At 40.6% G+C, this 19,300-nt stretch overlaps 1 protein-coding gene across 1 annotated transcript; it reads right to left on the bottom strand.

Moving 5' to 3' along the window:
• Positions 1–240: 240 nt before the first annotated feature.
• Positions 241–18,254, bottom strand: LOC124284195 (uncharacterized methyltransferase Sca_1399-like). Its single transcript, XM_046720261.1, has 4 exons — positions 18,077–18,254; positions 5,418–5,526; positions 1,260–1,388; positions 241–423 (listed from the first exon to the last, which is right to left on the bottom strand). The coding sequence occupies exons 2-4, from the start codon at positions 5,523–5,525 to the stop codon at positions 241–243; spliced, it is 420 nt and encodes a 139-aa protein (XP_046576217.1). The 5' UTR covers position 5,526; positions 18,077–18,254.
• Between the last annotated feature and the right edge of the window lie 1,046 nt (positions 18,255–19,300).

Here is a 19,300-nt window from a genome sequence, read left to right as displayed (position 1 = left end):
ACACATTATGTAACTTGTCTTGCTTACACTTAATATAAAGCACATACTACATAAGATTTTTCTTTGTAGTTGCTTTCATAATAACCTAGCAATTCTGTCTTAAAATGTGCATTTAAAGTAACTTGTGTTTACACTATATATGACGAACATATATTTTTACATATAAAGATTTCTACAATTACAGTTAAATATTAATAAACGTTACAAGTCCTTTCTTTCGAAACAGACCTGAATGTGTTTTCAGATTCGATATGACATGAGAGGAACAGCGTATGTCTGTCTACCTGTCGCCAATCCGTCTATAGGTTTGCCGTCCATGAATTCCGTGTAGTAATTAGTGTAGACGCCTTTCCTGGTGGCTTCTACCTTCATACCATCCGAGGGGTCAAGGCCGTCCATTAGCCGAAACCCTTTCTTCCATAACTGCAACAAATCATTCACAATAATTGTTCTTTTTTCTAAGGCGGCGGTGAGGGTAGCCTTGTGGTTAAAACGTTTGCTCGTCACGCCGAAGACCCGGGTTCGATTCCCCACATGGGTACAATGTGTGAAGCTCATTTCTGGTGTCCCCCGCCTTGATATTGCTGGAATATTGCTAAAAGCGTCGTAAAACCATACTCACTCACTTCTTTTCTAAGAGTTATCTACCCTTGAACATACGGAATCGAACTTATGTTGTATTCCAAGAGGCAAATGTGGCCAGGCTCGCTGACTTTGATTCATGTAATCGACACCCACATTGCGTAGATCAATGGTCATGATGGCAATCACTGAATTGTCTCGTCCAGATATGATAGTTTAAAGACCATCCTTTTGAAGCTGAAGTAATGCTAAGTGCCACGTGACACAACAAACTAAGAGTTATCGCGAAGAGTGGTGGTATTATTGTATTACTAAACATGTCCAATGGTTGAAGCAAGTTTGCGATTTCTGAGCAAAATACCAATTATGTAATGAGTAAATACAATAATATCTTCACTAATATATCAGCAAAATAGGGATGAATGTTATATGGGTTTTTAAGAAGGGGCGGCGGTATAGCCCAGTGGTAATTAGCGTTGCACGTCACGCCGAAGACCCAGGTTCGATTCCCCACATGGGTACAATTTGTAAAGCCAATCGGTGTTACCATCCGTGATATTGCTGGAATTTTGCTAAAAGCGGCGTAACATTATACTCACATTCCTACTCGGTTTGGAAAGCCATCTAGGTTCTGAGAAATGAAAGTTTGAAAGAGATTACAATTCGCCCCCACCAACCTCCTCCGCCAACATGCCAGTCCCGGCCCCCACGTCCAGCACACGGACAGACTCTCTGTCCCCCGGGTAGTAGTCCAATACACCTTCAGCCACATACACGTGGTCCCTGTAATTTCTGGCTTTCCACGTCTGGAACACAGAAACCGTCAGCTGTACAAAGCGATCTCGTTTTTATTTCATTGAGACTACTCTTTCAAATTGTTTGTTGTTTAACGCCGTACACAGAACTTTTCAATATATTTGACGGCAGTCTGTAAAAACTGAGTCTGGACCAGACAAACCAGTGACTGACATCACGATCATCGATTTACGATCATCGATAACTGAGATACGATGACATACATCAACCAAGACTGACCACCCGTTCCCGTTAATCGCCTCTTACGACAAACATGATTATTGCTGAAGACCAGTTTTAACCCGGATCTTAGCGGTTGAGCAAACATACGCGTATACTCTGGGGCGGTGTGTCGGAAATCGAGACTTTTCAACTACAATCCAATAACCTTTGATGGAAAAAATTTAATGAGTTTTCCTCAAATATTTCCTCTTCTATAGCTACCGACTTGGATTGTGCATAATAGAATTACATGATTTTAAATGAAAATATAAATACTGACATGCCTCACCAAGGTCTAATAATAGTATCTGTACATGTACTCATCAATGCTTCTTCAGAGATGTTATTGATGTTATTCAACACACACCAGATCACCTGGAACCTTTCCGTTATAATAATATTAGGTGACCTTTGACGACAACTTGCTTCCGCAATATAGCTTTGATATTGCTGATTCCTGTGGTAAACAGCAACAATCACACCGTCATGGTTAACAAAATATTTCAAGCGGTCGTAAAATATCCCGAACGTCAATTGTTAAAACACTAATTTCAATTTTTGGTTCTCTAAGGGCGAAAGAGAACACGTTTCGTTGCAGTGTTATTTATTCCACGTATTTTAAGGTAGTTGAGGTGTGCTGGTTGACCGGATAAAATAGTTACCCCTCAACCTATACTTATGCCTAAGAGGGAACCAAATGGACAGGATGGTCAGATTAGTAAAACTACAAAACCCTTGATTAATTAGGAAGGTGGATGTTCCGCTCACTGGGTTATAGGGCGCAGACTCAATTTTCTTACAGACAGCTTTTCCTGTGGTTGGAGTATTGCTGAGTGTGGCTGTCTGTAAACAACAAACGATACAGAACAGCACGAAGATCTGATGCTAATTCAAGAAAGTACTTGACCGGAAGTGACGTGTAACTCATCTCAGATGCCCAAATGTATCGATCTCCGTGTTCCGGTGATAAACTCACCGATCATTCCTGTGATAATAGCTCACCGATAATTCCCCATTAATATCATTGATCCAGTGATAAACTCACCGATAATTCCCCGTTAATATCATTGATCCAGTGATAAACTCACCAATAATTCCCCGTTAATATCATTGTTCCAGTGATAAACTCACCGATAATTCCCCGTTAATATCATTGTTCCAGTGATAAACCTCACCAATAATTCCCTCGTTAATATCATTTGTTCCAGTGATAAACTCACCAATAATTCCCCGTTAATATCATTGTTCCAGTGATAAACTCACCGATAATTCCCCGTTAATATCATTGTTCCAGTGATAAACTCACTGATAATTCCCCGTTAATATCTAATATCATTGATCCAGTGATAAACTCACCAATAATTCCCCGTTAATATCATTGTTCCAGTGATAAACTCACCGATAATTCCCCATTAATATCATTGTTCCAGTGATAAACTCACCGATAATTCCCCGTTAATATCATTGTTCCAGTGATAAACTCACCGATAATTCCCCGTTAATATCATTGTTACAAGCTCACCGATAATTTCCTCGTTAATATCATTGATCAGTGATAAACCATCGATAATTCCCCGTTAATATCATTGTTCCAGTGATAAACTCACCGATAATTCCCCGTTAATATCATTGTTCCAGTGATAAACTCACCGATAATTCCCCGTTAATATCATTGTTCCAGTGATAAACTCACTGATAATTCCCCATTAATATCATTGTTCCAGTGATAAACTCACCGATAATTCCCCATTAATATCATTGTTCCAGTGATAAACTCACCGATAATTCCCCATTAATATCATTGTTCCGGTGATAAACTCACCGATAATTCCCCATTAATATCATTGTTCCAGTGATAAACTCATCGATAATTCCCCATTAATATCATTGTTCCAGTGATAAACTCATCAATAATTCCCCATTAATATCATTGTTCCAGTGATAAACTCACCAATAATTCCCCGTTAATATCATTGATCCAGTGATAAACTCATCGATAATTCCCCGTTAATATCATTGTTCCAGTGATAAACTCACCAATAATTCCCCGTTAATATCATTGATCCAGTGATAAACTCATCGATAATTCCCCGTTAATATCATTGTTCCGGTGATAAACTCACCGATAATTCCCCATTAATATCATTGTTCCGGTGATAAACTCACCGATAATTCCCCGTTAATACCATTGATCCAGTGATAAACTCACCGATAATTCCCCATTAATATCATTGTTCCAGTGATAAACTCATCGATAATTCCCCGTTAATATCATTGATCCAGTGATAAACTCATCGATAATTCCCCATTAATATCATTGTTCCAGTGATGAACTCATCGATAATTCCCCGTTAATATCATTGTTCCAGTGATAAACTCATCGATAATTCCCCATTAATATCATTGTTCCAGTGATAAACTCACCGATAATTCCCCATTAATATCATTGTTCCAGTGATAAACTCATCGATAATTCCCCGTTAATATCATTGTTCCAGTGATAAACTCATCGATAATTCCCCGTTAATATCATTGTTCCAGTGATAAACTCATCGATAATTCCCCATTAATATAATTGTTCCAGTGATAAACTCACCGATAATTCCCCGTTAATATCATTGATCCAGTGATAAACTCACCAATAATTCCCCGTTAATATCATTGTTCCAGTGATAAACTCATCGATAATTCCCCGTTAATATCATTGTTCCAGTGATAAACTCACCGATAATTCCCCGTTAATATCATTGATCCAGTGATAAACTCATCGATAATTCCCCGTTAATATCATTGTTCCGGTGATAAACTCACCAATAATTCCCCGTTAATATCATTGATCCAGTGATAAACTCATCGATAATTCCCCGTTAATATCATTGTTCCGGTGATAAACTCACTGATAATTCCCCATTAATATCATTGTTCCGGTGATAAACTCACCGATAACTCCCCGTTAATACCATTGATCCAGTGATAAACTCACCGATAATTCCCCATTAATATCATTGTTCCAGTGATAAACTCACCGATAATTCCCCCGCCTTAATATCATTGTTCCAGTGATAAACTCACTGATAATTCATTCCATTGTTACTGTGTCACCGATAATTCCCCATTAATATCTCACTCACCGATAATTCCCCGTTAATATCCCGTCCAGTGATTCCATAATGTTAATATCATTGTTCCGGTGATAAACTCACTGATAATTGCCTGTTATAATTGTTCCCTCACCGATAATTCCCCATTAATATCATTGTTCCAGTGATAAACTCACCGATAATTCCCCGTTAATATCATTGTTCCAGTGATAAACTGATAATAATTCCCCATTGATCCAAATATTACTGTGATAAACCCACCGATAATTACCCGCTGATATCACTGTTTTCTTTGATAAATTCACTGATAATTCCCCGTTGAAAACATTGTTCCAGTGATAAACTCACCGATAATTCCTATTTATGCCTAACCAAAACCTATTACCCATCCGTGGGTAAGTCAAATATTCATCTGAGTACACACGGGAAGGAAATTCCCCAAACGTGTGAATTGTGGACAAATGTTCTAATTCTGCTTAACACAAATAGAAAGTAGTTACAGTGTGGAGTAGCGTACTCACTCACGTACTAGCTCAGAATCTAGTTACAAACTCATTCCCCCAATACCCACCCATGCACCCAATACCCACCCAGGCACCCGATACCCACCCAGGCACCCAATACCCACCCAGGCACCCAATACCCACCCAGGCACCCAATACCCACCCAGGCACCCGATACCCACCCAGGCACCCAATCATCCATCCATGCACTCACTTCATCATACACACTTGCAACTTTGTTGAAGACTTCCGCGATCTGACCAGGCGACATTTCTTCTCTTTTCTCAAAATCACAAAATGCAATGCGTCCTGGTTCCGCCATCCTGAAACGAAAGTATCAATGATCAGGTACATGTTGGGACATACACTGTATACCTATATCTATCTATATTTACATATGTGTGGGTGTGTGTGTATCTCTCTCTCTCTCTGTGTATGTATGTATGTATGTATGTCTATCTATATCTACATATGTGTGTCTGTGTGTGTCTCTCTCCCTGTGTATGTATGTATGTCTATCTATAACTACATATGTGTGTCTCTCTGTGTGTGTGTGTGTGCCTCTCACTCTCTGTACGTATGTATGCATGTCTATCTATATCTACTTATGTGTGTCTGTGTGTGTCTCTCTCTCTCTGTCTCTCTGTATGTATGTATGTGTATCTATATCTACATATGTGTCTCTGTGTGTCTTTCTCTGTGTATGTATGTATGTCTGTCTATATCTACATATGTGTGTCTGTGTGTGTGTGTGTGTCTCTCTCTCTCTCACTCTGTACGTATGTATGTCTATCTATATCTACATATGTGTGTCTGTGTCTCTCTCTGTGTACGTATGTATGTATGTCTATCTATATCTACATATGTGTGTATGTGTGAGTCTCTCTCTCTTTATCTCTGTATGTATGTATGTATGTGTGCGAGTTTGTACGTGTGTGTGTGCGCGCGCGCGCGTACACACATATCTATATACCTGTTACTGAAGGCGCACACACGATTTCCCATCAATTACATGTCCCTGTTTCCTCGACATCATTTTGCAACATGACTACCACAGATATTGATTACAGCTGACTTTCCATCGACATGTATCTTGCACATATTGCAGGTTATATTACGTGGAATGTCAACTGTATGGTTCATATTACGTAGCTGTTCAAAAGACAGCAACCCACTACATGGAAGCTCCACATACTACAACATATATTCCTTGAATGTTCCACATACTACAACATATATTCTGTGGATGTTCCACATACTACAACACATGTTCCATGGATGTTCCACATACTACAACACATGTTACATGAATGTTCCACAGACTACACAGCCGTGAAGATCAGGCTTAGAATTGGTCTTCAGTAACCCATGTTTGTCGTAAGAGGCGACTTACGGGATCGGTTGGTCAGGTTCGCTGACTTGGTTGACACACGTCATCGCATCCCAATTGCGTAGATCGATGCTCATGCTGTTGATGACTGGATTGTCTGGTCCAGACTCGATTATTTACAGACCGCCGCCGTACAGCTGGAATACTGCTGGGTGCGGCGTAATAAACTCACTGACTCACTTCCAGTGCGGCGTAAAACATAAACTCACTGCAAAAGTAAACTCACCCACCCCACATATTACAACACATACATGGACCACATACTATAACACATGTTCATGGAAGCACATACTACAACACATATTCCATGGATGCGGCATACTACAACACATAATACATGGATGTTCCACATAGGTACAACACATATTCCATGGATGTTCCATGGATGTTATAAACACATATTACATGGATGTTCCACATACTACATTGACACATATTACATGGATGTTCCACATACTACAACACATATTACATGGATGTTCCACATACTACAACACATATTCCATGGATGTTCCACATACTACAACACATATTCCATGGATGTTCCACATACTACAACACATATTCCATGGATGTTCCACATACTACAACACATATTCCATGGATGTTCCACATACTACACCACATATTCCATGTATGTTCCACATACCACACACATATTACATGGATGTTCCACATACTACAACACATATTACATGGATGTTCCACATACTACAACACATATTCCATGGATGTTCCACATACTACACACACATATTCCATGGATGTTCCACATACTACAACACATATTCCATGGATGTTCTACAGACTACACCACATATTCCATGTATGTTTCACGTATATTCCACAAACCACACACATATTACATGGGTGTTCCACATATTATAACACATATTACATGGATGTTCCACATATTACAACACATATTAGATGCATGTTCCACATACTTGAACACACATATTCCATGGATGTTCCACAAACTACAACATATATTCCACAGATGTTCCACAGATTATAGCACTTATTCCATGGATGTTTCACAAACTACAACACATATCCCATGGATGTTCCACAGAATACAACACATATTACATGCATGTTCCACATATAACAACACATATTACATGCATGTTCCATATACAATACATATTATATGGATGAACACAACACTTATTACATGGATGTTCCACAGATTACAACACATATTGCATGTTCCACAGTTCAACACATTATAATGTTCCTCATATATACATATTACATGGATGTTCCACAGAATACAACACATATTACATGCATGTTCCACAGATTACACACACATGTTACATGCATGTTCCACAGAATACAATACATATTACATGGATTTTCCTCAGACTACAACACTTATTACATGCATGTTCCACAGATTACAACACATATTACATGCATGTTCCACAGTATAAAATACATATTATATGGATTTTCCTCAGATTACAACACATATTACATGCATGTTCCACAGTATACAACACATATGACGTGGATGTTCCGCAGATTACAATACATATTACATGGATGTTCCACAGATTACAACACATATTACATGCATGTTCCACAGATTACAACACATATTACATGCATGTTCCACAGATACAATACATATTACATGGATTTTCCTCAGATTACAACACTTATTACATGCATGTTCCACAGATTACAACACATATTACATGCATGTTCCACAGTATACAACACATATTATATGGATGTTCCTCAGATTACAACACTTATTACATGGATGTTCCACAGATTACAACACATTATTACATGTCATGTTCCACAGATATTACAACACATTATTACATGCATGTTCCACAGATTACAACACATATGACGTGGATGTTCCACAGACTACAATACATATTACATGGATGTTCCTCAGATTACAACATTTATTACATGGACGTTCCTCAGATTACAACACTTATTACATGGACGTTCCACAGATTACAACACATATTACATGCATGTTCCACAGATTACAACACATATTACGTGGATGTTCCACAGTATACAACACATATGACGTGGATGTTCCACAGACTACAATACATATTACATGGACGTTCCTCAGATTACAACATTTATTACATGGACGTTCCTCAGATTACAACACTTATTACATGGACGTTCCACAGATTACAACACATATTACATGGATGTTCCACAGATTACAACACATATTACATGGATGTTCCACAGTATATTACAACACTTATTACATGGATGTTCCACAGATTACAATACATATTACATGGATGTTCCTCAGATTACAACACTTATTACATGGATGTTCCTCAGATCACAACACATATTACATAGATGGTCTACACAGAGGGCTGACAGGATGGACTGTAGGTCATCGTATTATTACATTTTGTCGTGACCGTGTTTTTAGCGGTGTAAATCCATATACAACTACCTGTCACGGCCTTTATCTGAATAATTAATGAATGTGGGTTAGAGTACCGAGTAACATATGTTCGTCACACACTGCTGTCTTCCACATAGCTTTTACGCTTGCCTGGACACTTGTAATGATTACTACAGAACGCATGGCTAAGTGGGTACAAAGTGTGCATATATACGCCACAGAAGGATACAAATGCCACAGGGGACACAGCTAGTGGTAAGCACAGGATACACAGGAACATATATTGGGCACATATATGGTTCACTCGTGGGTCTCACAGGACACATACGGGGTACGGAAAGAGCATATACGTGACACACACAAGACATATACAGGGCACCCAAAGAGCATATACATGACACACACAAGACATATACAGGGCACCCAAAGAGCATATACATGACACACACAAGACATATACAGGGCACCCAAAGAGCATATACGTGACACACACAAGACATATATAGGGCACCCAAAGAGCATATACGTGACACACACAAGACATATATAGGGCACCCAAAGAGCATATACGAGACACACACAAGACATATACAAGGCAACCAAAGAGCATATACATGACACACACAAGGCATATACAGGGCACCCAAAGGGCATATACATGACACACAGAAAATATACAAGGCAACCAAAGAGCATATACATGACACACACAAGACATATATAGGGCACCCAAAGAGCATATACATGACACATTCAGGGCACATACAGGGCACCCAAAGAGCATATACATGACACATTCAGGGCACATACAGGGCACCCAAAGAGCATATACATGACACATTCAGGGCACATACAGGGCACCCAAAGAGCATATACATGACACATTCAGGGCACATACAGGGCACCCAAAGAGCATATACATGACACATTCAGGGCACATACAGGGCAACCAAAGAGCATATACATGACACATTCAGGGCACATACAGGGCACCCAAAGAGCATATACATGACACATTCAGGGCACCCAAAGAGCATATACATGACACATTCAGGGCACATACAGGGCACCCAAAGAGCATATACATGACACATTCAGGGCACATACGGGGCACAGAAAGGACATACACAGGACACATGCAGGACACCCACGTGGTACAATATAGAAGCTATTATCCAGATGATACTTGTTACACACGACACATACAGGGTACATACGGGACTCATTTAGTTGTATTGGCCTCCTACAAGAGCAACCATGATCCATTACTCTCCTAATGGTATTCCACGTGAACTAAACTAGCATCATACTTAAAGGAATCCATCAATCGATACTCACAAGCTGGAAGCTATGACGTTTCACGTGGTCTATATACGTCCCACTAAAATTTCCTTTATGAACAAAGGCGGTGGGGTAACCTAGTGGTTAAAGCGTTCGCTCGTCACGCCGAAGACCCGGGTTCGATTCCCCACATGGGTTCAATGTGTGAAGCCCATTTCTGGTGTCCCCCGCCTGTGATATTGCTGGAATATTCGGCTAAAAGCGGCGTAAAACCACACTCACTCCTTTATAAACATGGCGTCAGTGTCATTGCAACCGCTTCAACATACTGATTTAACGGATCTCCTAAAACAAGACAGACAACTTGATGACTCTAAATAATCATGTTAACTTACTGCTTTTTGAATGAATGAGTATTTTATGTTTCAGAAATGTAAGTGATTACTTAAGGTTTTTAATCCGTTACACGAAGCAGAGGTTATTCGATATATGTATACGTCTATCCAAATAAATATTAATAGCTTTGGCGTTTCGTTTTTGTTATCTAAACATCTATTCCTTTTGGCGATGTAATAAGCTGTGATTTAGATTAAGTCAAGTCAATGTGATGGGCGCAAATAGGCCTCTTACTAGCCCATGTCGCCCTAAAGCTATGAAACAAACCAACCATAACCACCACCTCTACTTTTAATGCATTTGTGTAAATAACAAGTAATGAATATTTGTTACATGTTCAGTGAGTTCGGTATACCGTCCTTTTTTCTGTTACTATTAGTCTAGTCACAAACTGTAATATGGGAGATAGTATAGCCAAGTGGGTCTGGCGTTCTATCGGTTCGCATGAAGCCCATTTTTTTTATGTTAATGTCATTAGATAAAGTCTTTATTGCTAAATTTGAGGGGCGCCTAAAATTGCATTGCTGTGGAGAATCAACCCCAAATTTCTTAACAACAAGGCTATCCACCATTTCAACCATCCAATCCACCGAATAAGCTTTATCAACATTAAATTGATGTATCGTGTTAGGGTGATGGAACGGTATAGCTGTTGTAGAGTAATTGAGCAATATGGTCTGATAAGGCATCGTCTCGAACTGTATGTCGTCTCTCCAGATGAACGACTTCAAATGGGAGCTGCTATAAGAAATCACGAAAGTTCATAATTGTGATATTCATGTGGTAGCTCTTGTCCATTCAAATAGAGTTGTTGTTTAGAACAGCTTCTTCTTTGGTTGAATCAAATGACATTATGATTATCCCGCAAAATGATATTATTTAAATGTCAAAGATTTGTGGGGTTTGGGGGTTACATGTCAGAATTACCTAAAACTCTGTTATACTGATATACAATCAGCTCGATGATGAACACATGTTACTCACTCACACACTAGGGCGGACAGACCACCCAATCGTCTAATTCGCTAAGTGCAGAGTTACGTCCCTTGGGCAGAGTTACGTCCCTTGCGCGAGGTTACGTCAGCAACCTGTGACAGTTGGTTTGAATCGCGATGACGTTTCTAGGTTTGCCAGCAGTTTACTGTACTCAAAGGATAAAGTGCATTACTTCGGTCTTTCCTCCCACATTAACCAGCCACGGAGTGATGGAACCGGAATACTTCATTACACCCAACTTACTCCCCACTCCGTATATCCACTCATATCACTCGGTAAACTATCACCTTGGGTCTTGGACTTGCGCATAGACTTTGTCCATTGAATTCTAAAAGTGTTTCAGGACAATTACTTCCGATCTAAACAGTATCCAACATTTTCTTGTCCTAGTTCGTTCCAAGACTCACAGGGGCGGTGGGGTAGCTTTGTGGTTAAAGCGTTGGCTCGTCACGCCGAAGACCCGGGTTCGAATCCCCCCATGGGTACAATGTGTGAAGCCCATTTCTGGTGTCCCCCGCCGTGATGTTGCTGGAACATTGCTAAAAGCGGCGTAAAACCAAACTCAGTCAGTCAGTCAGTCCAAGACTCACACAAAGTTCCATCATACATCAAATGCAGTTTAGTCGATGTCATATCCGAAAGTTCGATACATCCGATTTCTTAAATACCACTGCAAACACATGAGGTTCAAAAGTTTACTCTTCTCTTTCAGGCACTTTTATACTCACTATTGTCACTTCTGGTAAAACAAATATGTTGAAACTGCTATTTTAATCCTTACCTCCGACTTGAGGACCAGATGTGTCGTTATACTGAAAGGTCCGTTAAATTGACGGTCGACTGCTGCTGCCAGTTTTCGTATTCACACTTGATATCCTGGTCGTCTTACATTCCTGTCTGATCTTGATATCTTCCTAACACGACTGTAATAACCCTCTTTGTGTGCACACCTGCTGGTTAGGCCATTCGTATCATTATGTTTGTTTCACATCGCAGTGCTCACCTTCAGAGTATGAGGGCGTGTGAAAAAAACCCGTCTTTGCTTAAGAAGTTATTTTTATGTCATTACTGCATGAAAACCTCAGGCACGACCCCTGTAATGAAAAGCCCTTTGACCACGTGCATATAAAATCACATCGTTACTATGGTACAGTGTTAATGGTAGCTGTAACGATGTTGGAAGACGAACAGTAAGCATACAACGTATGCATATTTTCTATAAAATTCGTCGATATTGTTCCAAGAGTTGGAGGTTGATTAAAGTTGGATGTTCGTTAGAAATGTAATACCTTGTTTATATTTTTAAGTGTAATGGTAATTCAGACGACAATCATACCTGTACTGCCGACGGCCTTGCGCTGATTGTCATGCCCCACAAACCTCATGTAATGAATAACGATGGCGCAAATAGCATTGCTGGAATTCCGTTACATATACAATCAATACATGTACAGCGGTTTTTCGCATGTTTCAGGAAAACGTAAATCAACATTACCTTAGTTCCATTAAGTCCGCGGACAGAAATCAATTCACAAGGATTCTCCGAGAAGTTTAGATCCGTAATTACTTCACGTAATGACGAGAAGGTACATCGTCATGGGATTGTTTAGCTGGTACAGATCGATATATCGATCTCTATGTAGGTCGTCCTTTGATGCGGTCATCGACTCGGAGGCTGAGTTCACGACGTGCGCAACCTATAATGCACGCTTGAGTGACTGGGTTTGGTTTGACTCCCGTCAATAATGTATTTCACTATAAATACATTATATACCGTAGTCCGTTTGGCTCAAAATCGGACCGATGAATTGCAATCTAACTCGAAAACTACTAAACATATAATACTTAATAAAACACTGATCATAATCAAAACATCAGACCAACTCTGTGATGTTTTCGCAGAATTTAGATCCTAAAAATGAAAAAGTTGTTTAACAAACTATCATTAAAAGTTTGACAAACTTCACTATTTGTTACGAGGGATGGCTGCAAAGAGAGGAACAGTCAGGGGTGTCTTCAAATTAGGAATATAAATTCCGTAAAGTATTGGTCAAATTCAGAGCTGGTGTCTTACATTGGGGTATCCTAGTTGTTAAAGCGTTCGCTCGTCACGCCGAAGACACGGGTTCGATACCCCACTTGGGTACAATGTGTGAACCCCATTTCTAGTGTCCACCGCCATGATATTGCTGGAATAGTACTAAAGCGGCGTAAAACTAAACTCATTCACTCATTTACTAATACTAGCACTACTACTGCTAAAAGTATTCTAGCAATACTCTCACTCCTTGTGTATTCAGAAATTTTATGGTCATATTCACATAACACCCTAAAGGATACTCAAATCAAATTTCAAAGATTGAAAATGGGTCGTGGCGAACTGGCAGAATAACAAATCAGATTTGAATTCCCTCTGCCTTTCAAAAGGTACCGTTTTACTTATTGAAATACGGACAGTCGTGTGTTTTCAAATACATTTGAAATGGTCCCTTCTGTTCATGGTGCCTTATACACAATGTTGAAACTTCTCTCAGTTTAGGTATTGCCCCATATTTAAGAAACTGTTTAACAAAATTTAGATGCGGTAAATTTATACTTAGTTCTGAGACCGGTAGATATAACAATGTCCCTTATTATTCAATATTCTGTTCTTTTTGCTACAAAAATAATCTTAATTTAACTGAAGATGAAATACATGTTTTACTTTATTGTAAAGCCTACTTAGATATAAGGAATAAGTTTCTGGGTAAATATTTGAAACATCCAATTTCACAACACAGTTTTATAAACATAATGACTTCAACAAACATAAATTTTACAAATAATTTGTGCCTATTTTTATATAATGTTGGGAAAATAAGAGATTCTGATGTTTTTATGTAAAACCAGGGATAATCTACAACGTTATATAGTCTCCCTTGTAAAACGCATGTAACTTCTTATCATATTTATGAATGTATTTTGGGCCAGTGGCTTGTTACTGAATAAAATGTCTGTCTGTCTGTCTATACACACTGCGTGCTCCAGAGGTCAACCTGGATTTCAAGTCAGTCACGTAAGAACGGTGTCGATATTTCAGAACTTATTCAAGCATGGACTATTCACTAATATTTCAAAGAGCGTCTCAACGCTAATGCTTAACAGACCGAAGCTCTTTTGAAAACTAACTTTGCGAACCGCCATTCTGACAACGTAATTCTCATGCCTGGCTTTCAGAAACCACTTCGTAAGGATCACTGATACTAGTTGTGGTGGGACCGCTCTTAATGTCAAAGACACACTAACCCTGATCCTAACCCTGGGGTTGGGAGTAGGGGTGATGATACAATATGAATGACCCCCCTAAAATTGATGTGCAAAGTAGCCCCCCCCCCCTTGCAATTGCATGTCATGTACAGAATTGCTGACCCACTCCCGAGCACATATGTACAAAACTGACGACCCCTACCCCCAGAACAAAATGGATCCCCTTAAAATCATCATCAACCCCCCAACCCCCTAGCCATAAATTATGAACGGCCCCTAAGACATGTCTAGTCAGCACATTCTACAGAGCCTACCCCTGGATGTTTATTGAAGAATCGTTCTCGTCAGCATCTAATATGGTTCCACGTGGTGAGTTTAATGGATCTGTTTTAGCTGGCACTGATCCAAACATATAATTATAGCAAGTATTTGCAACGAACAGATTATCAACAACCAACCCGTGATACCACAACTTCATCTACACTTAAAGATCGTGTGCTTGGGCCCTGACTTGACCCACATGATATTCTTAATTCCACAAAGCAAGCTGTGAAGGTGCACTCATCGACTGGTAATTAAGATAGTACCTGGGCTGATGAAAGCCTAACCAGCCTGAATGTGCTAGGATCCCCAACCTATTCCTCTGCTGCAATTTATTTTAATCTGTAAAATTTCATATGGGTCGCCAAGTTTATGTACCTGACACCTGTTCGTGTGTTAAAGTTTGTTTGATGTTTGCTCGTTGTGTACTTGATCATAATATTGCATGCCACCTTATCCCAACTGCCTGATCTGATTTTACAGAAAAATACCATTTTCAAAAGGCATCTCATTTTCACTGGCCCGCTAGCCCGTGGCTAGTAAAAATCCAGCCGGGACAGTAAATCTCCACAGTCACTGGCCCGACTGGCCAGTGAATTTCCATGGGGTCATTTTTTAAATATATCACTCTCACCGACTTGTTAAGTTATAATGCACTTTTAAATCATGCACGATTATGGCCTGATAAATAATAGTATTTTACCTTTTTGTAATCTTTTGCTTAGTTTCTACATTCAAATTTCGGGCTAAAAGCGGCGTGTAAACCATACTCACTCACTTACCATGTGGTGTAATTTAGATTAAGTTTGAAATAGCGAATGGCATGTGTTAAGGTACACAGAGTGGAACCACAATGAGCTCGACAGCAGAAGTCATGTACGCAATACACCTCCATATATTTCACATAAGGTTTGGCTACCCCGTGCTATGACACATCTAACTTAATATCTGTATCAGTACATACACTGAAGTTGTTCGTGCTACCTATATCAACAGCAATAATGTTCCTTTATGTTATAAAATGCATTAAATATATTAAATATATTCAGTGATACAGCTGCACTCCTAGTGTCACTTCAGTGATACAGCTGCACTCCTAGTGTCACTTCAGTGATACAGCTGCACTCCTAGTGTCACTTCAGTGATACAGCTGCACTCCTAGTGTCACTCCAGTGATACAGCTGCACTCCTAGTGTCACTCCAGTGATACAGCTGCACTCCTAGTGTCACTCCAGTGATACAGCTGCACTCCTAGTGTCACTCCAGTGATACAGCTGCACTCCTAGTGTCACTCCAGTGATACAGCTGCACTCCTAGTGTCACTCCAGTGATACAGCTGCACTCCTAGTGTCACTCCAGTGATACAGCTGCACTCCTAGTGTCACTCCAGTGATACAGCTGCACTCCTAGTGTCACTCCAGTGATACAGCTGCACTCCTGGTGTCACTCCAGTGATACAGCTGCACTCCTAGTGTCACTTCAGTGATACAGCTGCACTCCTAGTGTCACTTCAGTGATACAGCTGCACTCCTAGTGTCACTTGTCATACAGCTGCACTCCCAGTGTCACCCCAGCGATACAGCTGCACTCCTAGTGTCACTCCAGTGATACATCTGCACTCGTGGTGTCATACCAGTGATACAGCTGGACTCCTAGTGTCACTACAGTGATAAAGCTGCACTCGTGGTGTCATACCAGTGACACAGTTGGACTCCTAGTGTCATTCCAGTGATACAGCTGCACTCCTGGCGTCACTCAAGTGATACAGCTGCACTCCTGGCGTCACTCCAGTGATACAGCTGCACTCCTGGCGTCACTCCAGTGATACAGCTGCACTCCTGGCGTCACCCAAGTGATACAGTTGCACTCCTGGCGTCACTCCAGTGATACAGCTGCAATCGTGGTGTCACTCCAGTGATACAGCTGCACTCCTGGTGCTGCCCGGTGATACAGTTGCCCCGTGGTGTCAGTTCAATAATACAGCTGCACCCTAGTGTCAGTTCAATGATACAGCTGCATTCCTACTTCACATCCATGACACGTTTGTACCCTGGCGTAACTTCAGTAAAACAGATGTCTCCCCTTCCCCAATTCAACGTTGAGACCTCAAACAATCATTTGATTCCTTCACTTTCAAAATCTCTAAGTATAAAAATATATATTATTGATAGTATGTTATTATTTTTGTAAGGTCTTCATTTAGTATTTTTATGTTCAATTGAACTTAATTGTTTATCAACAAATCAACAACTCCACAGTTATATTTTACAAAACATTCAGAATTCTAAATGATTCAGTTTCGAAATACATGAATGAATCTGTTGTTTTTCAGTCACAGAGTTTATAGTAGTACATGTATATGGTTGATGCTTCTACGTTTACTAATAATTGGTATTAAGTATACAAAATTGGTGAAGATGGGGGGAGTGGTTTTAGAGTTATGCTCCGAACACAAACCCTACCCTTCAACACGACCAAGTCCAAATTTGTTGCCATTGAAACAGAAAAAAAAATTAAAAGAATAGTTCAAACCCCCAAAACGCGCATCTACATGATATGGAGAGGCAGTATAGCAAATTTGGTGAAGATTGTTCAAGTAGTTTTAGAGTTATGTTCCGGAAACAATAGGAACGCCGGCGCCGACGGAAACTCAACCAAAAACAATATGTCTCCCCACCCTTCGGGGGAGACATAATTCAATAATAACTGTTTAGACATTAACAAGGTAATACAACAATGATGTTGATTTCTTAAAGCCGTTCCCTATCTAAATCAAGAAAACATAACATGGTGAGAAAAAGAGAGCAGTTTATAGACAATCATAATGATTTACCTTTCCGTCTGTACCGCGTCAGAAGAGATATGTACACGTTCAGAACGGTGCTTTCCCACTCAAATCATGATCATGAAGTACGAGCTGTCTGTTCTCTTCCAAGCTTTTCGCTCTGATTCACACGAGCAGGTTAGGGCAGTACAATATATGTCATCGAAGTCTCGTGACTGGTTCAGTGGTCACTGTAAGCAGTGACACATAACTGACTTATTAAAGTACAGTACGGTTCCGCTATCTTTTGTCCGGACCTTCCAAGCCACAAATCGGACAAAACTGCATTCCTGGTGCCTCTCCAGTGATACGGGTGCACTCCTGGTGTCATTCCAGTGACACCATTGCACTCGTGGTGTCACTCCAGTGATACAGCTGCACTCCTAGTGTCACTTCAGTGATACAGCTGCACTCCTAGTGTCACTCCAGTGATACAGCTGCACTCCTAGTGTCACTTCCAGTGATACAGCTGCACTCCTGGTGTCATACCAGTCAGTGATACAGCAGCTGCACTGCACTCCTACTCCTGTGTCACTCCAGTGATACAGCTGCACTCCTGGCGTCACTCAGCTGCACTCCACCAGCGTCACTCCAGTGATACAGTGTCATGGCGTCACTCCAGTGATACAGCTGGCACTCCTAGTGTCACTCCAGTGATACAGCTGCACTCCTGGTGTCACCAGTGATACAGCTGGCGTCACTCCTGAGCTGTCACTCCAGTGATACAGCTGCACTCCTGGCGTCACTCCAGTGATACAGTTGCACTCTTGGCGTCACTCCAGTGACACAGTTGCACTCCTGGCGTCACTCCAGTGATAGCTGCGCTCCTGGCGTCACTCCAGCGATAAAGCTGCACTCCTGGCGTCACTCCAGTGACACAGTTGCACTCCTGGCGTCACTCCAGTGATACAGCTGCACTCCTGGCGTCACTCCAGTGATACAGCTGCACTCCTGGCGTCACTCCAGTGATACAGCTGCACTCCTGGCGTCACTCCAGTGATACAGTTGCACTCCTGGTGTCACTCCAGTGATACAGTTGCACTCCTGGTGTCACTCCAGTGATACAGCTGCACTCCTGGCGTCACTCCAGTGATACAGTTGCACTCCTAGTGTCTCAGTTGCACTCCTGGCGTCACTCCAGTGATACAGTTGCACTCCTGGCTCACTCCAGTGATACAGCTGCGCTCCTGGCGTCACTCCAGTGATACAGCTGCACTCCTGGCGTCACACTCC

The sequence above is a fragment of the Haliotis rubra genome, unplaced genomic scaffold, assembly GCF_003918875.1.
Source record: "Haliotis rubra isolate DU_JTF1 unplaced genomic scaffold, ASM391887v1 Scf330, whole genome shotgun sequence".
NCBI lineage: Eukaryota > Metazoa > Mollusca > Gastropoda > Lepetellida > Haliotidae > Haliotis > Haliotis rubra.
Note: the sequence above shows the minus strand (reverse complement) of the source record. Positions and strands in the feature narration are given on the sequence as shown.

Excerpts from the sequence above, each read along its gene's own strand:
- LOC124284195 (XM_046720261.1), bottom strand. The coding sequence starts at position 5,525 with ATGGCGGAACCAGGACGCATTGCATTTTGTGATTTTGAGAAAAGAGAA. Across the intron at positions 1,389-5,417 it reads TTGCAAGTGTGTATGATGAA|ACGTGGAAAGCCAGAAATTA; the intron begins GTGAGTGCATGG and ends TCTGTGTTCCAG. Across the intron at positions 424-1,259 it reads CTGGCATGTTGGCGGAGGAG|TTATGGAAGAAAGGGTTTCG; the intron begins GTTGGTGGGGGC and ends GATTTGTTGCAG.